Source organism: Alosa alosa, chromosome 2 (assembly GCF_017589495.1).
Source record: "Alosa alosa isolate M-15738 ecotype Scorff River chromosome 2, AALO_Geno_1.1, whole genome shotgun sequence".
In the NCBI taxonomy this organism is placed as follows: domain Eukaryota; kingdom Metazoa; phylum Chordata; class Actinopteri; order Clupeiformes; family Clupeidae; genus Alosa; species Alosa alosa.
The window spans coordinates 5,666,373-5,687,276 of record NC_063190.1 but is presented as its reverse complement, the minus strand read 5'-3'; the positions used below and the strand labels follow the sequence as shown (position 1 = coordinate 5,687,276).

Sequence of the window (20,904 nt, the reverse complement as noted above, 5' to 3'; positions counted from 1 at the left end):
CTTCAGCTCTTCTGCATTATTGGGTATGGCGTATATCACATCTTCCTCTTCACATAGATTTTCTATGGGGTTAAGGTCAGGCGAGTTTGCTGGCCAATTAAGAACAGGGATACCATGGTCCTTAAACCAGGTACTGGTAGCTTTGGCACTGTGTGCAGGTGCCAAGTCCTGTTGGAAAATGAAATCTGCATCTCCATAAAGTTGGTCAGCAGCAGGAAGCATGAAGTGCTCTAAAACTTCCTGGTAGACGGCTGCGTTGACCTTGGACCTCAGAGAACACAATGGACCAACACCAGCAGATGACATGGCACCCCAAACCATCACTGACTGTGGAAACTTTACACTGGACTTTAAGCAACATGGATTCTGTGCCTCTCCTCTCTTCCTCCAGACTCTGGGACCTTGATTTCCAAAGAAAATGCAAAATTTACTTTCATCAGAGAACATAACTTTGGACCACTCAGCAGCAGTCCAGTCCTTTTTGTCTTTAGCCCAGGCGAGACGCTTCTGATGCTGTCTCTTGTTCAAGAGTGGCTTGACACAAGGAATGCGACAGCTGAAACCCGTGTCTTGCATACGTCTGTGCGTGGTGGTTCTTGAAGCACTGACTTCAGCTGCAGTCCACTCAGTTTACTGTATGCAGTGAATCTCCCCCACATTTTTGAATGGGTGTCTATTAATGTGCTTGGACACAGAGCTCTGTGAACAGCCAGCCTCTTTAGCAATGACCTTTTGTGTCTTCTCCCTCCCTCTTAAAGGAATTTTCCGGAGTAAAAAGCAGCAGCACAGCCTTGAAAGACGCACAATTTGAATTTGATCAGAGCAGCGCTGGTTCTTCACTGGCTAACTTGATGTGATTGGCTGGATGACCGTTCAATCAAATCAACAGACCTATTTGTGTCTCTGTGTTTGCGTTATGGTAGATACGGTTCCAACTCTTTACGGGAGCGTTTATTTTCATATTTTATTTTCATTTTAATCTGACAAAAAGTGTGGCGGATAGAATCGTGTTCCAGCAAAAGTGTGTACGTTATAACACCCACATCCCCCACGCTTGCTACGCGCCTGGTTGCCAGGTTTTAGCCTATGACAGAACGGTTGAAATTGAAACTTACAAGTCATCGTGTATGTAACATACAGTAGCCTATGTTTAGGGTGCATTTCATACACAATCTGGCAACCTGGGAGATGTCAGACTAATAGAAAAAATTAAGGGATCAATGATTTTAAAATGAAGTTTGATGGCCATGCAAATTACGGGAGTTTTCCGGGAGAAATAACAAAACGGGAGGGTGGAGATAACCTTGAAATACGGGAGAACCCGGGAAAAACGGGAGTGTTGACAGGTATGACTTACTCCCACCTCTGACAATGACACAAGGACTTGTCATTCTGATGGCACTGACATGTTCATTGACAGAGATATTTACAGTTTTTCTCAGTCGCTTTGGTGCTTTTCTCACATCACTACATTTGAACACATTTGAACAGCAGTTAGTGCATTTCTCAAAACAATTAGTGCAAACTGCAAAACCTAGTGGATAATCTGCAAAAGCACGTCACTTGCTCAAAATGGATAGTCCATTCCTCAAAAGCAAGTATTCATGTCAATGAAACTGCCAGTGTCATCAAAATAAGAAGTCTTGACACCATAATTTATGAACAAGATAGTCAAATGGCTTTGCATGTTTTCATTATGATTATATTTTCTGTGTTTTCCAATGCAAAAAAAAAGGTCAGAACTCAGTGACACAGGTAGTGAACATGCTCAAGACAGCACTATACACTACTTGTACAGCCATTTGAAAACTACAGTAAAGTTACAAATTGCTGTAGTTAGGGGAGGAGTACAAGTAGTGAGTACAAGACACTGCATACACTCTAAGAAGTAATGTGTCAAAAATGACACAAATTGTGTAGAATTTCAACACATCTGATGTGTGTGCTCAGGGACGACACATTTTGTGTCAATTTCAACTTAACACATTAGATGTGTCACATATATTGACACAGTAATGTGTCATTCCGACACACTGTATGTCAGTAAAGTGTAATAGTTTTAAACATATATATGTGTCATTTATGCATATTAGAAGGCTAATTTATTTTAGTTTTAAAGGAGAATTCCGGTTCAATGTATCTCCACACTTCATTGGTAGACTTCCGAGGGCCCTGACATTTATAACGAGACATTGAGAACTTTGAAAAAGCACTGGTAGTTTACTTACAAGACGATTTATACAGACAATATCTTCACGAAATTTAGCGTTTGCAGCCATCTTGAATTTAGTCACGATAAGTCGAGCGACGAGTAAGAATGAACAGGTATGATAAGGGATCAGATTCCAAAAAATAATTCAGTGGAAATGCATGGATTCCAGTTGCTGCTACTGGAAGAAACTGGAATCCATGCATTTCCACTGAATTATTTTTGGAATACAGTTCATCTGAATAAAACATCTTTGAATCATATCAGGAGACATAAAGAGACAAATGAAGAGGTTAAACCATCTTGTATCTAGGGTTAATATACAGTTTATCTGAGTAGAAGTCTTTAACAATATCAAGTGGCTTAAAATCAAATAAATCCTTTAAGGTAACAATTTTGCATTATTTTGTCGCTTTAACATATGCATAGAAATGGTAATCAAAATACAGAACTTCCAGTAAATTAATAATCATTAAAAAGGTCTGCTTGTTTGGTATGGGGTGAATAACCTCGCAAAATAAACACTCGCCACGATGCCAAATAAGAAGAGTCTTACTTTGCTTGAAGTATAACTTTTGGACAAATACACATTGTATTTGCTGATTACTGAACCATTTTCATTTTCGAAATAAGGTCTACTACCTTTGCCTTTCTGTTGGTTGAGAGGGGGATATTGTAGACATACCCCAGGAAGGAAAAAACTGATGAGAGTTGGGGTGGATATGACAAGTTACAGACCCAAAACAGCTTGAACAGTTTGTCTACAGCGCCGGTGAGATCTTCCTAAAGGGAGATGATGACCTTATCTTTCTTTCCGATGATGACGTATTGCTGAATTGCATCCTTGAAGCTGCCAATGGATAGGAGTTGTGGCAAATCTCAAGTACAGCTAACACTAACATTTAGCTAAATCACTAGCCACTAGCTGCCATCACTAACCTAATAAGCACCCACCAGCACTAAACTCCGAGCGTGGTGATCAAAATATATTAGGCAGTAAAAGCCCGGTAAGAACCAAACTAGATTTTGTTCAAATCTACACACCTATAGCTACTGAAAAATGTAAGGTTCATTTAGCAAATGTTATTTTGAAGTATTAACAACATCGTTGTTTTAGAATTTTCGGACGTAATAGTTGGTCATTAGCACGTTTACAATAACATCTAACGTTAAGTGCACAGCTAGCGCTAGCTGCTAGCGAACTTAATGATAGTTAGCTAACACTACTGCCTATTTTTCAAAATAGAATTCAAGATCTAACATACATCAAAGTGAAGTTGTTCACTCACCTCCTCAAGAGGTTCCATCCTGAGACTGGAAAAATCTGGGACCACAAGCATAGAGAGGACAACTGCACACAAGGCATGGCAGGGAGAAAAGACTAAGTTGGGGCTGATCAGTGTTCTATGAGCAACCGTTGAGGAGGTGAAATGTTAAGATAGGGCTTAGAGCCAGAGGGGCGTAAGTGGCATTTTGGGCAAAAATGAGTTTTATATATCAAATGAAAGGTCTTGATTAGCTCCATCTAGTGGTGCCAAAGACACAAATCAGAAATTAATCTGTATTGAATAAAACAATAAAACAACAAAGACCTTGCCCAAAAGTTGGAGTACTGTTTGGAGCCAGAAGGGCGTATGTACATATACGCCCTTGTGGCTTTGAGTAATAACAGACCCTGCAGTGTATTTCAGAGTCAAAAGGGCGTAAAATAGGTGGTGCCTAGTGCTAAAATGGCTGACAGGATTGCAGACATGCAAGAACTGTCTGAGGCAGAAAAGATTTTGATCAGTATAATAAGGGAAAGTGATGAAATTGAAGATGAGATTGCTCCTCATTTCAGTGATGGAGGTAAGATACAAAAACTACCCTAATGAATGTGCAATATTGGTCTAGCCTTGTTACCCTAGCCTAGCCTAGCATGGCTAACACCTTGCCTTTGTTTAATCTAGTTAACTGTGAATTGAAGGAGCCTAATCTGTCATTCAATATATTCATTTGAACTTTTACTACATAACTCTAATGTTGAGCTTATGTATTCATGGAACACAAGGATATTAATACATACTGTATTATTACAAAGGAACAGAGCCACACAATGTAAGCGATTGCGATCTGCTTGAGAAGCACATGCAGACAGCACCTGATGAGAGTGAGTTCTGTCTTGTACTTCTGGACATTTAGCTATTACTTCATATTAATTATTATATTAATATTGTTAGTTATTAATTATTACATTGCTATACATGTAGGATAATGCTAACTATTTATTTTCAAATGTTCAGGGACATTTGAGGAGAGAGAGACAGATAAGGACATTGAAGATAGCGAAAAAGACAAGGAGACAGCACAGCAAGATGGAGGGGGAGAGAGAGACAGGGCTAGAGATGCAACTAATGAGGGACACACAGAGGCAGAAGGGACAGTAATTGTGCTAGAGGTTATTCAGGAGGGAGAGGCAGAAAATGAACAGGAGGAGGATGCCAACACACAAAGAGGAAGGAAAAGACAGAGAAATGTTGAAAATTGGAAAAGGAACAAGCGTAAAAGACTAAGAAATTCTGGAAAAAGTTACGTAAATTCAAGAGGGTTGCCGGTCCAAGGAAGGAGGGTGAGGGAAAAGAACTGTGCTTCCTGCCGCTACAGATGCAATGAAAAATTTCCAGAGGAAGTGCGAGATGCAGCAAGGCAGAAAGACTACATTCTGAACCATGTCATCAAAGTAGAGAAAAGAAACAAGGAAAAAGTGTCAAGAAGAAGTAATACATTTGAGTATTATTTAACATCTGATGGACAGCAGGTTAGAGTGTGCAAGGATTTTTTTTTGAAGACCCTTGATATGTCAGAGAAGTTTGCAAGATCGGCAGGCGGCCTTAGGCATAGTGAGTTGGGAATGACCCCTCCAAGCAAGAAAAGGCGCCATACACCTCAGAACAAAGTGCCTGAGAGCAGCAAAGACAAAATCCGAGAGCACATCAACTCCTTCCCGACACTCGAGTCTCACTACTCCCGGAAAGACACAAGCAAGCTGTACCTGGAAGGATCTCTTAATCTGGTAAAAATGTATGCATTATATAAACAGAAATGTGAACAAGAGTGGAACATAGAACCTGAAAAATTAAGTATGTACAGATCAGTGTTTGACAAGGAGTTTAATATGGCCTTCCATACTCCTAAAAAAGATGCGTGTAAATACTGCGAGTGGTACAAACGTCTAGAAGACCACGAAAAAACAAAGCACCGTGATGAATATGATGCCCACCAATTAAGAAAGACCAAGGCAAGAGAACAGAAAGAAACTGATAAAAAGAGAGCAAAAGAAGATGAGTCATGCAAGGTGGTCACTTTCGACCTAGAGCAAGTCTTGACAACTCCCTGGAGCAATGTCAGTAGCCTGTTCTACTCACGCAAGCTCAGTACATACAACCTTACAGTGTATGAATTGGGCTGTAAAGATGTCGACTGTTACATGTGGCATGAGGGGGAAGGTGGCCGTGGATCTTCTGAGATCAGCACATGTGTTTACAAGGACTTAGTCCTCAGGTGAAACATGCAGTTCTGTATTCAGATACTTGTGGAGGACAGAACAGAAATGCAGCGTTCAGCACTATGTGCTTGCATGCTGTGAGCTCGCTGCCCCTCTCAACCATTGACCACAAGTACATGGAATCGGGGCACAGCCAAATGGAATGCGACAGTACAGGCGCAAAGTATGCATCTACTCCCCTGATGGGTATTACACACTGGTGAGGATGGCAAGGCAGGGAAAGAAGCGTGCATGAGCTTCTGCACAATGACTTCCTTGATTTCAAATCCCTCTCCAACCACACACTGAAGAACCGATCAAAAGATGAGGAGGGACAACCTGTCCATTGGCAGAAGATAAAGTGGTTCCGCTACATGAAAGAGGACCCAAAGGCGATCTACTTCAAGTACGATGTCACTGCCCCAACCTTCAAAAAGATGATGGTACGCCAACCAACCAGAGCCATACAACCACCAAGCTCACTGTATGAAAGTCCCCCATGCATAAATGCCTTGGAAAAAAAGGATCTCCTCACACTTTGCACCAATGGGAGTATTCCTCATTAATATGCAGAGTTTTACAACTCCCTGAAAGTAATAGGCACTGACAGTACAGAAGTGTAGTTGACAAGTGGAATGTGTAAACATGACAAATGAAATTGAAATTAAATGTTAAATGTCAAAGAAATTAAATGTTTAAGTTTTTTAAATGTTTTAAGTTGAACTATAGCTAACTGATTAACTGTTTTCAATGAAATACATGAATGTTTCAGTTATGATGAATTAAATTATAATTTTGAAGGCCACGCCCAGGCTAAATAAATGAAATAATAATAAATAATAGGCCTAATAATACCAAATAATAATAAAACAACACCATTTTTCTTATGAATGTCAGGTGTTTGAAACCAATATTTTCTTTGTTGATCAGCAGATACGTCTTATTTTCTTTAAAAAAAAAAAATGGTATATGCTTGATGTCAAAAAGGCGTATCTGATGTTTTTGCTCTATTTTTAAGATTTTGTAAAGTTTTACAGTATGTTAATTGCTTTAATATATCATAATGTGTTTACTGAAGTACTACTTAATACAAGTATGTATGTGGGTGCAATGTTAAGGTTGAAGGTTAATAAACACAGTTGATTAAAGTTTGGTCATAATTTTGTTTTTGCTCTCCTGTAAAGTTGGTCAAATGCCACTTACGCCCCTCTGGCTCCTATCAAGAAAGCAACATTTTAAAAGAAATCAAACCACGTTCAAACAACATTATTTGTTTGTGAAAAATCCATAAAAATATATTAGCCTATTTATTAATTGTGTCTTGCATTTTAAAATAACAATGTATAATGTACAATTTAACACAAAATGTGTCAGATAATTTTACTGAATAATACTCATCTTGTGTCATTATCAACACATTATGTGTTAAAACAGCCTTGACACAATAAATGTGTAAGAAAAATGACACATTACCTCTTAGAGTGTACGTACGTTTCACATTTTTACTGTAGATGCTCTTTGCAATTCTACAGCATTTTGACAGAATTTGATAACTAGTTCAATAATTTTGTATGTAATGACTCAAGCAATGAAATGAAGACTATTAGTTTTATTGGGAACAACTATTCAGCATCCATAAGTATAGTTAATTTTGACTGACATGACATAAGCAAATGATAATGTTATAAATAAGTAGAGAATTGTATGAAGGCAACTGATACAAGCTGTCCAAAAGCATTTGCAATTAGTTCAGAGGAAGGATAAGTTGCTACTATGATGTGCACAAATGACTAAATGTTGTGGAGGTTGAACTAATAGTTATGAGAATTTTCATTCTGATCTGAGAAAAGCACCAAAGCGACTGAGAAAAACTGTAATTTTGAGAGATGAACTAAGGATTTTGAGCAAGAAAGTGTCTTTTGCAGGTAATCCATGGTGTTTTGCTATTTGTACGAATTGTTTTGAGAAATGCACTTACTGTTTTGAAAATGTCAAGGATGATTCGATAAATGTACCAAAGAAAAACTGTAATACCACTACAAGCATGATTTGTTTATTTTTGAATATTTTATAAATGTAAATCAGGTTTCTCGGCCAAGTATAATAGCATATACAAGGAATTTGGTTTCTGCATTTATCCCATCTGTGAATTAGTGAACACACAAAGCACACAGTGAACGCACAGTGAGGTGAAGCACACACTAACCCGGAGCAGTGAGCTAGCTGCCTTGCTACAGCGGCGCTCAGGGAGCAGTGAGGGGTTGCTCAAGGGCACTTCAGCCATTCCTACTGGTCGGGGATCGAACCGGCAACCCTTCGGTCACAAACCCGAAGCCCTAACCAGTGGGCCATGGCTGCTGCATAGCTTGTGGTTACCTTGTCATACTTAAACAGTCCTTTTGTCTACCACAGTGGGCATGCTATAAAACTAAAAATAAAAATAATGTTAATAAAAATTGTAAGAAAAAATTGTAAAAAAATCCTAAATAGATAGAAAATTGGAGGACACCTTTTTTCCTTGGTTCTCAGGAGTATATAGCTGTTTGCCTCTTCACACATAAATCTACAGTAGTACAGTACATTGATTATAGAGTCTAGACAAATAGGCGTGTACCATTATTAACCCAATACATTGTGAGTACTTATAAAATAGAATGTAAAAAATAAAAATAAAATGTTCTTGCATTGAGGACTGACTGGACGTGAATGGATGATGAGATTGAACGGAGGGACGTAGAGATTGATATTGCGCAGGTGCTGGTGCGTGCAAACATCACACAGACCAGCATGGGCAGTTCACCACTGGAGGGGAGGGGCAGTGGGATTCAGCAGGACTGTGAGAAAGTGTCTGGCAGGATCACTTGATGGTGATTGATCCAGTGGCACATGACACACACACACACACACGTGGATGCAGAGTTTCCGGTTACCCCTGAGGAAAACAGCTCTGTTACATGGCATATTAATAGTTCACCGAGGACCCAAGAATTCACACGGCACTCAGATAAGCCTGGCTCATTTGTAATGAAATCCAATGACCCTGCAGCTGAGGAGCGCTGAGGAGCAAGCTCAAGAAGCAATGACCCAACCCTTCCTCACAGGCCCACCTTCCTCAGTGATGTGAAGGAGTCAATCAGACAGACAGATAGACACACACACACAAACACACACACAATATCATTAACTATGGAATAAGTGTTAATTTTACAGAAGTACAGAGAAATTTGTAATTAGAGTGTCTGGATATATATATTATGTATTTACATTGATATAATGACCACTAACAGAGCATAACTGCAGAACATGTTTATGTGTAATTATATTTAATAATGCAGTTCTTTCAGCAGTTCAGTTAAGCATTGAACACCTCAAGACTTACTTGGAATAACCCTCAGCTGTGCATTCAAGTTTGTCTGTGTCTCAAAAGCCAGCACATAATTCATCCCACACAAAGGCATGCCCAGGCACAGGCCCAGGCACTGACACCTGACATTTTTAGCCAATCCCACCCGTCTCCTCAGAGTGTGCAGATCCTGACAAAGCCCTGATCGGCTCCCCGCTCTCTGTTGCTCCCTCTCTCCCTTTCTAACCGCCCTGCACACACACACACACTCCTACTCACACACACACACACAAACATACACACACCACACTCTCACTCACACACACAAACCCTCCCCCCCCCTCTCTCACACACACACACACAAGCACCCACACCCAATCCCCCGACATTGACCCACTGAGGAGCTTGGGCCAGCAGACACCGCAGGGGTTTATTTATACCCGCTCTGCTGCGGACAGCGAGCGAGCGAGACATAGCGCTGGCCTCCGACACAGGACAGGCCTCCACTCCACCTGTTCACCTTGCTTAGAGACCCACACTGGCAGGTCCACACCCGACTCCCCAGTGGGTGATCAAGTCACGTGTTATGATCATTTATCAAAAACGTGTCACTGATACATTGTCACTAAACAAGGCAAACACACACACAAAGATGTTGGTTTAGTTTGCGTCCACTCTCCCAGTGGCGGATATATTCTGCCCGTGTCAGCAAGGGCTTTTCCATGTTGCCTGTGCGATTGTCATCACTGCAAGTGCATAAACGATGATGATGATTATTATGTGCCACCCGAGTGTGACTTTAAGACCAAGTTTAGTGCAGCCCGGCCCGTCGTGTAACCCGAGCCATGGACAGTGACAGCTGGGCGAGCGAGGCGAGAGCCAGCGGGATAAGGGGAGAGGAGCGACTCGGAAATAACTTCTCGCTTTCTCTTTCTCTCCGACTACCAAAGCCAGACGCCCGTGTGCAAGGAGCAAACACGGCAGAGATGTCGTCGACCCGGTCCGTTTGGATGTGCGCGCTTGCGCTGGCCATTGTGCTGGTGTTCTCTGGACAAGGTAGGGGGGCTTTGAGCATGAGGGCTGTGGAAGTGCTGTGGAAACCACGCACTTGTCATTTGCTTCTTTGTTCCACCCGGTGAATATGATACCCACCAGTGCTCGGTGACTTAACGGAGACTTAAGTAAACTAAAATGTCATAGTGAGTTGATGTTGTATTTGGCAGGAATTGTTTGGTTAGCTGAGGAGGATGAGTTGAAGTAAGTTATTATTGGGCAACAATCTTCCGTTCTTTGATATATTGATATTTGTTTGGCATGATGACAAAAGACAACTTCAGAAACTTAAAAAAACTCTAAAACTAACATTTATATAAATGTAATGCACCATAATGGAAAATAAGCCCAATTATCTAAAAGCCTTCTTCTAACAGAAATGAGAAGTTTTCCCCATGTTTGTACTACAAACCATGCCTAGGGTACAGAGATTTGATTTGGCTGGTTGGTGATTGATTGATTTTGATTTATTCTGTAGTTAGAATATAGAAGATTAGTCTGTTCAAAATTCAGATATACACAGCAAATGAGTGTGTGTGTTATAATGTGTTGAGGTGATTCTCTATTTCATGAAGAATGTGGATTGGGCACAGTTAAATCAAGTCTACGTAACACAAAACAGAAACAACATTTATGTCACCTCGCTATCAACTCAACTAACCTTGTCAGAATAGGCAGAGATGCAATCCTCAGTGTATAGGTTAGATCAGAACAGTAGTAAACACAACGAGGTGTCATTTCATTGGCCTTTCAGGCTGACGTGGGAGTCTTATATTCTTGTCCCAGGGCACAGTCTATCCTCTCCAGTTAACGCTCTGAGGTCATACTCTCTACTGATTGTACCAGACAGGTTTGAAGTGTTCCCTCAAGTTAACAGTGGTTTGTGGTTGAATGCTGATTGAACCATTTAGTATTATGCCAAACCAGACCCACTGTTATAAGAGCATGTTGATGCACAGCAGTTGAGCATTAGGGTTTTGTGGTAGTTCTATTCCAAATCTAGTACAATTATCATTATGACAAATCATTTTTGGCCAGGTTCAGTGTTATACTGCAAACCATGACTGTTGACAAAAGACCGTTGGCATGCCTGGTCTAAACTGCACTTCACATTGATCATAGTTCCTTTTGGATGGGTTAACAAGCAAAACAACCAATCACAGAGGGCTATTTTTGAGTACACTTTACAATAGACAGACAGACAGACAGATAGATAGATAGATACGTAGATAGACAGACAGATATATAGATAGATAGATAAATACCGGTAGATAGATAGATAGATAGATAGATAGATAGATAGATTTCAATCAGTTGTTTTTGATGGCTCTAAACTGCTTCTTTCATCCAGACTATTCACATGCATTTACTTGGCGGTGCATCTACACTTTTATCATCAACAACATGGGCTGACAATGACTTTGCAACCAGAACAGCTCACCAATGTTTTCAGCATTGTAAAACAATACACATGAGGTGGTCCTGGTGACTGTGGATTGGTCTTCAATGTGCGTCTCTGCATGCATTGTATGCCGTGTATGAATGCATGCCATCCATGATCCAAACTATCTAAAGGAACACGTCACAATCAGCCTCACCCTCCCTCCTAACCACCCTCATGTCCACCCTTCTTCCCTCTCTCCCTCTCTCTCTTTCTCAGTTGTGAAAGGGAATGAAGAAGCACAGCTAATCAAACAAATCTTTTCAAAGTACAACAAGAACATCCGCCCTGCAGAGAACCCCGTAGATAAGGTGGAGGTGATGCTCAAACTGACTCTCACCAACCTCATTTCCTTGGTATGGATCACATGCATACTTTTAACTGGATAATGACATGAAACTATTGCGTATATCTGTAGTCTTGTTGAATACCATACATACCAAACATCAAGTTGTGTAGACACTAGGGGTGCACCAAATAAGGTTCTGCCATATACGGAATCCATTATTTAAGATTTGGCCGAATCACAAACCGAATTCCCAGTAATTTCTGTGAACACCACCAAAAACTGTAAAACTGTGAAATCCAATGGCATTAACAAAGCATGATTATTGCAGCAAACACACACACAGGGACATAACACAGCACTTGAACTGGTTGCATAGACACCTATTTGACTAGATTTTTGTCTCTCATGTTACATGAAACTGCTTACATATTGCTACTTTACAGTAATCACAGAAATCTCTCACTGTCTTTCAGAATGAAAAAGAAGAGACTCTCACAACCAGTGTTTGGATTGAACTAGTAAGTTTGACATTTTTGACATTTTCTGGTATTTGTCTAGCAGTTTGCCTTTTAATTACCCTTTTTGCATTTTCCTCTTATTATTCACACTTTCTTAACTCTCTTTTTGCTTGCACTACATGTTTTTTTTTCCGTTTCACAGCAATGGACAGATTATCGTCTGTCGTGGAACACCACTGACCACCATGGCATTGAGGTGATCCGCGTCCCCTACAGCATGGTGTGGCTTCCTGACATTGGCCTGGAGAACAAGTGAGGCTTGCTATTCTTCCTAAACTACGTCTAATATCACTGTTCACTTTTTTTTCTTGGGTTGGTCATTTTGGATGCTAATAATAATAAGTATTATAGTGTTGCTTTCATATGTCCATGAAATGCTATTTTGTCACTGTTTTGTATGTTAAACATCTTGGGGTTTTTTTTTTCTTCCTTTTTTGTAGCATTGATGGGAAGTTTGATGTAGCATACTATGCTAACGTACTCATCTACTCAAGTGGATATATGTACTGGCTCCCCCCTGCCATCTACCGAAGCACCTGCGCCATCGAGATCACCTACTTTCCCTTCGACTACCAGAACTGCACACTTATCTTCAGGTCAGGATTGGATATGTGTGCATGACGTGTGCGTAATGTGTCCACGAGATTGACATTTTCTACACATGAGAATACACATGCTCCTATTGATGGTTGTGAGAGCACCCATTGTGAGCTGGTGCACTCACTACATATTTGGCTGGCTGGCGCTCAGGCAGAGAGAGGTAGGCCTTTTGTTTGTTCGTGCTGCATGGGACTAATTTACGAGGTAGTGAGCGTGGAAATGTTTGGCCAGGATGCAGGGCTGGCAACTCCTGTCCTTCTACACAACGCAGGAAGTTGGATAGAAGCACACTCTAGACTTGGGAAACAGTTTCATAATATTACGTCTATATTCATATAACATAGAATCAAATGAATGATTGTCATCAAACCTACTATTTTCTTTTTATTAAGTATTTTTGGGCTTTTTACCTTTATTTTAGATAGGACAGCGGAAAGCCTGACAGGAAGTGAGTGACCTGACCTGGATCCCCGTGGGTACTTGGGCCCAATTGTGGTCTGATGCTGTAGCCAGTTGCACCACAGTGCCCCCCTCATACCAACTAGTTTCAAATAGGCAATGAATCTAGTTTCAGCTTGAATGATTCTCCGGCTGGGAGAAGGTTGTGAGGTGGAACTCCTGAAGTGGTTTGCTGGAATTTTTGACGATCAATACATTTGGAACGGGAGAGCTGAAAAATATAAATTCAGGCCTTTGACTTTTTTTATTGCTTTGTCCTAAGGTCTCAAACCTACAGCGCTAGTGAAGTGGACCTCAAGCTGGCTATCGATGACGAGACGTCGGATCCCATTGAGTGGGTGGTTATTGACCCTGAGGCTTTTACTGGTAACATTTGTGCTACAGATTGTCTCTCATATTGCTAGACCACAATATCCTCTCATGTACACCGCAATTTCCCGTCTATTAACGGAGGTTTATACACTGATTTTACAGATGTCCTAATACACAGATGTCCTAATACACAGATGTCCTAATACACAGGGGGGACTATACACGGGAATGCATTTCTTTTTCCGTCATTCCCCTTTCTGATCTGATTCTGATTCAGTGGGCTATTGGGCACAGTGGTTAGTGCACAGGTGCGATCAATAGAAGGTTTTGTCTTTTTTTTTTGCATAAAACACCATCATGCAGTTTATATATGTGGTTAATACACGGGAAATTACTGCACTTTAGGTGACTTCCTAAAACACCTGTGCCCAATATCAGTCAACGCTAACTTTGACTTTAACAATATGCAGTGCCTTCAGTTTCAGCTCTAACATCAGCCGAGGATGTGCACACTTTCTTGACACTCTTTTTCCCAACTTGACAGAGAATGGAGAGTGGGCGATCAAACATAAACCAGCTCGAAAGATCATCAACAAGAGCTACACGCCAGATGACCTGGAATACCAAGAGATCTTCTTCAATCTGATCATCCAAAGGAAGCCACTTTTCTACATCATCAATATGATTCTCCCCTGCTCGCTCATTTCCTCTCTGGTCCTGCTGGCCTTCTTCCTCCCTGCCCAGGGTACGTGTGTGTGTGTGTGTGCGTGTGTGTGTTATGTGTTGCTGAAGATAAGTCTGTTGTTACTGTATGTCAATACGATGCATTATTCTAATATAATTTAGTGATGATCAGTGTATCCCTTTGTCTCTCATATTCTACTTGCCCTGAACATCTATGAACGCACACACACACGCACGCACACACACACACACACGCAGCTGGTGGACAGAAGTTGACCGTATCCATCTCTGTGCTGCTGGCCCAGACTGTGTTCCTCATTCTTATTGCTCAGAAGATTCCGGAGACGTCACTGTCCGTTCCTCTTATTGGAAAGTGAGTGGGAGCATGTTATTGTTATTGTTTATCCGTCACTACTATCATTATGCTTCAGTTTGCACTGCTTTATGTTTCTAACTGTACACATGGCATGGCTTTTGTTTACCCCTGCCTCATCAGTCTTGTACTAAAAAAGCAGCCAAATGATTCATCCCCGTTTAAACATTGTTGACCTTTCTCTGTCCTCTTAGGTACCTGATCTTCGTAATGTCAGTGACCACCATCATCGTCACAAATATGATTATTGTGCTCAACTTCTCCCTCCGCACACCCAGCACCCACACCATGTCCCGCTCCATTAGACATGTATGTTCACACTCCCAAATGCATCTATACCAAGTAAATGTACAAGGATACAAGGAAGTTTATTGTCACATGCATATAGTTACTGGATATAAGAACTGCAGTGAAATTATGTCTGGTGTCAGCCTGTTTGTGCATTTATGGGGGGTAAAAAGTGCAGTAGAAGAGGGGTTTAGTAGATTAAGTGGCAAGGGCTGCATAAGAAAGGTGGGGAGGATTGGGATTGGGGGGGCACCAACAAGGAGCACCCAAGAGCAACAGGGGCAAGGAAGAAACTCCTTTACCAAGGAAGAAACCTTGGGCAGATCCACGGCTCAAGGGGCTAACCCAACTGCCAGGGGTCTTGGTGTGTGTGTTGGGGGGATGACAAGGGAGATGGGATAGTGTGCTGTAAGTATGTTGGGGATGTGTGTTGGAGAAGCTTCCTGATTAAATAATGTGCTGTGTATGTAGGGGAGAGGGGGGGCACTGTACTGCAAGTATGGTGAAGGGACTTACTATTGCAAGCAGAGTACTGTATGTATGATGTATGTGAGTGATGACAGTGCAGATGTGTGTGTGGGCGGGAGGGGAGTGGAGCAGTGACTGTGTGTGTGTGTGTGTGTGTGTGTGTGTGTGTGTAGTGTAGGGCAGAAAGGCTAGGCAATCAAGGACATGGGTAGATAGATGGAGGAGAAATCAAAAATAATAAATAAAAAGTTCTATGGAGATGTGCAAAAGTTGGAGAAAGTCAGATATGTGTGTGTGTGTGTGTGTGTGTGTGTGTGTTTTGACGTGTGATGAAATAAAAAAATAAATGAGGTCTGTAGCATAGGGAGAGGGATGTAAAAGTGCTAAAAGTCATGTAGGTGTGTGTGTGTGTGATTGAGTGCTGAGGAGTTGATGAGTGCTGAGGAGTGAATGAGTGCAAAGTCAGTATAGTGTGAGTTCAGAGTTGGGAAATGTTTGAGAGTGCTGAGGAGTGAATGTGTGCAAAGTCAGTATAGTGTGAGTTCAGAGTTCGGATGGCCTGGGGATAAAAACTTCTCCTGAGTCTCTCCGTTCTGGCTTTGTGACTACATAGGCATCTTCTTGTAAATGTATCCACTAACTCTGTATTATACTAACTTGCTGTATAATAATAAGGCAGTACTCAGTGTTGACCTTTCTATGAGCAGTATCAATTCCAATCAATCAATCCAAGCTCCTCTCCCTCTCTCTATCAGCTCTTCCTGCAGGTTGTCCCTCGTTACCTGGGCATGGACCCCCTGGTGGACGATGGGGAGGGCGACCGAGATGCGGAGGGCACCAGGGAGCGGCGGCGGAGCTCCTTCGGCCTGATGCAGCGGGCGGAGGAGTACGTGCTGAGGCAGCCGCGCAGTGAGATGATGTTCGACCGACTGCGAGAGCGCCATGGCCTAGTTCACTCCATTGGTGAGATTCTCCCCATCACAATGTCCGTCTTTGGGTCATGGAATATTACAGTCACCTATCACTAATTACTAATGATATTACTAATCTTCTGATCACCGGAAATAGAGCTGAGTCTATGACAAGTTTACAATTTCAGCATCTCCTGCACAAAACACCTTAATGTTATCTCAAATATCAAGGGCTTTAATATGTATTAAACATGAATATTTATGTAATATTCAGGCAGGCATTTTTGATGCCTATTATTAAAACCAGGACATGAAATGACAAAGCACTCTCGTTAAATGTGAAATATAATTCTTATCCAGTACACTTTCTGTCTAATTCAGAATTGCACCCCAATGTCAGCTGTCCATTCGGTGCATAGCCCTCAGATATTTTAACACAGTTCTGGCAATCTAAAAGGAAGCATAGACTCCAGTGGACTTTTGAAGCCAGCCAACACACACATATGTTTACAGAAGGGAAGGGTATGATTTGATTGGTTGCTCTTCTCAAACATCAACAATCTTTCACAAGCATTGTGGGCGGTATCTGTTTTAGGATCACTGGTTAATTCATCCGTGATTGTAGATGAAAACTAGTTCTTTGCCATTTATGCTACTGTCTCTCGCCACAAGTCATGAATGTACTAAGAGATGATGGGTTATTTTTGTGTCACTTGCTCCCCCTAGTGGATGATATTGATGTAGGCACCACAGCCACCCTTTACAAGAGCCTGGCCGAAGCAGCACCAGAGATAAAGGAATGTGTGGATGCCTGTAACTTCATTGCAGAAAGCACCAAGCAGCAGAATGACGTTGGATCCGTAAGTGAACCTTTTGTGTTGTCGAGAATATGACGTAGCTTCTGAGCCACATTAAAATAGTTTGCTAACTAGCACCGTGACCTTTTCCTTCAAAATGCTGTCAAATGCAATATAATTGACAGTCAAGAATGCTTGCCTTTTTCCTGATTGGGAAATACATGGGACCACTTTGAAAGTTTAGTTGCAGGAGTGCTGCACTACTACAGCGAAGCCAGCTAGTATAGAGAATAGCACTTTTAGCACAGCAGTTTTAACATGATTCCAAAGACTATATCCACAACTGTAAATACATCAAAAATATGTGTTGCCCTGTCCCTACTTACTGTCCTCTATCTTTGGTCATCCTTCCTTCAGGAGGTGGAAAGCTGGGTGCTGATTGGGAAGATGATTGATAAGGTGTGCTTCTGGGCAGCTCTCTTGCTCTTCACTATTGGGACAGTGGCAATCTTCCTCATGGGACATTTCAACCAAGCTCCTGAATTTCCTTTCCCTGGGGAAAGCAAGCGATACAGTCCCTCTTAGTAATCAAAGGCCCTCTTGCCATCTCTCAACATTAGCCTTCCCACGTGGTTAAGAACAAGGTAGTGTAGTAACATCATTATTTCACTCTTGGCACATCATTTATTTATTCTATTTATAGGAATAACATCTAGTGCCTTTTGGTCGATGCAAGTGTTGCATTGATGTGATGTTTCTGTTTTTGATTTTTTTTTTGTAAGACATTTCTTTCATTATTGTACTTTCATTTTACGTATGTACATCATGTCACTGGTTTATTTAATGTATGTGTAATTGTACTTGTGTTGTGTATTGCTTTTTTTGCATTTCAAACCTGTATCTACAATGGCTTTGGTAAAGGTGTTTTACTGGTTTTAATCTCGTTCCCCCCTGATGATTTATTGGTACTGTGTGTTCACTTACAACTTAGCTTTGTGTTAGGTGAGCTCTGTTAAATCCCTAAAGTTTACAGCCATTTGAAACCTATGATATGTGATCATGTGCCACTGTATGGAGGATACATTTGTCACTTCAGCAATACAGTATTCAGATGATTTAGGAATAGTCTCCATTCTGACCATCAGCAGTGCTGTTTACTGTTGATGTTACTTTTACATGCAGAAAGTACTGTCTTACTTGAAACCTGTGTAACTTTACCATGTTCATGACAGAATGCTCAGTGACATGGAGAGTTGACTGCCGAGAAAACTGTATCTGTGTGAATACTTAAGACGACTGTTGGTGAATATGTTATATAATATGATGCTATGATACTATACAACAGACATTTTCTATCCAATTGTCTCACGAGTCTGAATGCACATGACAGTGTGATGAATGTAGCAGACATTGCGATCCCATGTCTGTGTGATGACTCCTCAGGGGTATATAAGGTACTGTATGTAACAGATTGTCTGAAAAGAATATGCAAATTCCTCAGATTTGACTGGAGAAAAGGTCTGAGGTTTTCCTTTGTTCATATACTTTAAAAATCCACTTAATACTAAACAAAGTTTTTTCAAATGTGCTTTCACAAACTGCAGGAAATCAAGGTAGGCCTATTGACTTGATTGTCACACCATTAGAAATGAATAGTAGCATTACATGAAATAGGAATGGTAATAATAGTAATAGTATTATTACATTACATTTACATATAGCCTAACTTATTTGGGGAGGCTATAGACAAATAAATGAAGAATGAAGGAACTCTACCACAGCTATGGAAAATGTTATACACTTTTAAATACGGTGACATGAAAACCTATCATCAAAAATATAATTAAGTGAAGACTGATTCGTGTGCCTTCACTTAACTACTCAACACAGTTAAGTATAGTCAGGCTACATATCTGCTGTAGCCTATAAGACCTCTGCAGGCCACTGAAAGGTAGATGTAGGCCTAGCCCATGTTATTGTATCTGCAGGGGGCATTAGTGAGCAGATGTTTTTTACATTCCTCTTTTGCCGCCTCAAGAGTGTTGAGTCTTGCCCTCAATACCCACATTGTTGAGACATGACCTGCACTCACATCTCAATAGTTTTGTTGTGACCACTTTACATTATGTTGTGTTGCTTTCTTTTTAGTCCAAGTAATTCTGAGTCTTAACTGTGGATTTGTGTGATAAACTGTAAGTGTGTTTATTTAGATAGCCTAGACTACGACTTTAAGCTACACTCAGCTAACTATGCCAAATGAATCTGAAACATTTTAGAATCTTTCACAGAATATGAATGTCTCCCTGCCTGCCTTCTTTCCTCAAACCCCACATGACGACTGATGCAGACTTGCACGTAGCCTAGTCTAGGCTACTGATGCAAAAAAAAACGCATCGCTGGAAACGTGGTTTAGCTCAAGGATTTTTCTCCACGAGACAAAGTCAGAGTTTGAAAATAGTGGAACTATTGTAGCTACGCATTTAGATCTCATTCGATGACTGAACGGAAAAACCGAACAACTTGGCGGAGAACGCCCTTACTCACATTCGCCATAGCCTGTTACTAACAGAAGTACTGGATTTACCTCGGAAACGATGGCAGTCCTTCACATCACGTCACATTACATCTTACTGATTTATCTGTAAATGACTGAGTGAAGAAACCCATTTTCATCGGATGCTATTCAGGAACTTACGGTAAGGGAACCTTTCAGCCCCTTTTGGACGCATTGAAAAGTATCCTACCTTAGCCCCGACTGTCGTAAATCCTGTAGGGCGGAGGACCGATGGGGAAAATCCAAAAGTTGCCCCAAAATAATCTTCAACAAGGATAACTAATTTGTTGCAACGCAAATGGTTGCCAGCGTTTTAAAGTAAGTGGTTACAGTTTCATAGCATCTTCCAGAAATATACACTATGTGTTGGTCACGACTATTTTGCCGTCGATTGAATTGGCTTTGTTAACAATTCTTTGAATTATTTTATTGGTCCTTGTTGTTTTTCGCTTAATCCGTGAACTCAAACTAGGCTAAATGTACACATATTTACATTTGCAACGATCAAGTAGGCATTATAGCCATACTTATTCTAGCCTATTTAGTTTTGATAGATAAGCTTACCTTTCTGACAAGGTAGTCGTGACAAGCATGTTAATTGCCTAGCATAAAACATTTTCTCCCGTTTACTAATCATTTCAAATGCTGTTGGGAGTTTTTCTTTTGCCATGATGACTTGTAATTTTCAAAATTCCTATTATGTCCTAAAATACTAGTGTTTTGGTCTTGGAAAACTTTGGAACATTGCCCTCCACGACCGTGATTCTGGAGTAGCCAGTTAGGCTATGTTTAGCTACAAGTGATAAATCCTCAGCGTAGCCTATAGTGCTTAAACACACACATCAGTAGCCTATCATCAAAACGTCAGTCATCTTCTCTTCAAATCAACAAACCAGTCGATTTTGTAACCTAAGCACAACTTAATGTGATGTTTCATTCACTTGTTCTTTTTTCGACTTCTCTTAACGCAACAAGCAGTGCTGGGAATTTGGCAACTTTACAACGCAATTTCCCCATATTACAGTGTAATGTTAAAACAGAGCTAGACCTTCTGAATAATGTCTGGACTGCTTTCTCGATGA

The 20,904-nt window shown here is 40.8% G+C and overlaps 3 protein-coding genes across 4 annotated transcripts in view; 2 read left to right on the top strand and 1 right to left on the bottom strand.

The window, feature by feature from the left end:
• Positions 1-17,730, bottom strand: part of gltpd2b (glycolipid transfer protein domain containing 2b) — a 34,750-nt gene extending 17,020 nt beyond the window's left edge. The window contains exons 1-2 of one of the 2 annotated variants that reach the window (XM_048269505.1): positions 17,655-17,730; positions 17,497-17,498 (exon numbers count right to left, since the gene is read on the bottom strand). The gene's annotated coding sequence lies outside the window, so the exon portion shown is untranslated. Of the gene's footprint in view, positions 1-457; positions 460-3,498; positions 3,591-17,496; positions 17,499-17,654 lie in introns of those variants that run through there. The other variant, XM_048269497.1, reaches the window with a different exon arrangement.
• Positions 3,728-6,455, top strand: LOC125311430. The gene is made up of 3 exons (XM_048269490.1): positions 3,728-4,057; positions 4,290-4,358; positions 4,492-6,455. The coding sequence occupies exons 1-3, from the start codon at positions 3,940-3,942 to the stop codon at positions 5,751-5,753; spliced, it is 1,449 nt and encodes a 482-aa protein (XP_048125447.1). The 5' UTR covers positions 3,728-3,939; the 3' UTR covers positions 5,754-6,455.
• chrne (cholinergic receptor, nicotinic, epsilon) lies at positions 9,741-18,628 on the top strand. Its single transcript, XM_048269476.1, has 12 exons — positions 9,741-10,131; positions 11,789-11,925; positions 12,332-12,376; positions 12,519-12,628; positions 12,817-12,972; positions 13,698-13,801; positions 14,292-14,492; positions 14,690-14,804; positions 14,999-15,113; positions 16,316-16,523; positions 17,198-17,331; positions 17,686-18,628. The coding sequence occupies exons 1-12, from the start codon at positions 9,921-9,923 to the stop codon at positions 17,851-17,853; spliced, it is 1,704 nt and encodes a 567-aa protein (XP_048125433.1). The 5' UTR covers positions 9,741-9,920; the 3' UTR covers positions 17,854-18,628.
• Positions 18,629-20,904: the final 2,276 nt, after the last annotated feature.

What these genes read in the sequence shown, in the direction of transcription:
- chrne (XM_048269476.1), top strand. Translation starts at nt 9,921, where the DNA reads ATGGACAGTGACAGCTGGGCGAGCGAGGCGAGAGCCAGCGGGATAAGG. An exon ending in GACATTGGCCTGGAGAACAA is followed by an intron (nt 12,629 to 12,816) that starts GTGAGGCTTGCT and finishes CCTTTTTTGTAG; the next exon opens with CATTGATGGGAAGTTTGATG. An exon ending in AGCAGAATGACGTTGGATCC is followed by an intron (nt 17,332 to 17,685) that starts GTAAGTGAACCT and finishes TCCTTCCTTCAG; the next exon opens with GAGGTGGAAAGCTGGGTGCT.
- LOC125311430 (XM_048269490.1), top strand. Translation starts at nt 3,940, where the DNA reads ATGGCTGACAGGATTGCAGACATGCAAGAACTGTCTGAGGCAGAAAAG. An exon ending in TCCTCATTTCAGTGATGGAG is followed by an intron (nt 4,058 to 4,289) that starts GTAAGATACAAA and finishes ATTATTACAAAG; the next exon opens with GAACAGAGCCACACAATGTA. An exon ending in GCAGACAGCACCTGATGAGA is followed by an intron (nt 4,359 to 4,491) that starts GTGAGTTCTGTC and finishes TCAAATGTTCAG; the next exon opens with GGACATTTGAGGAGAGAGAG.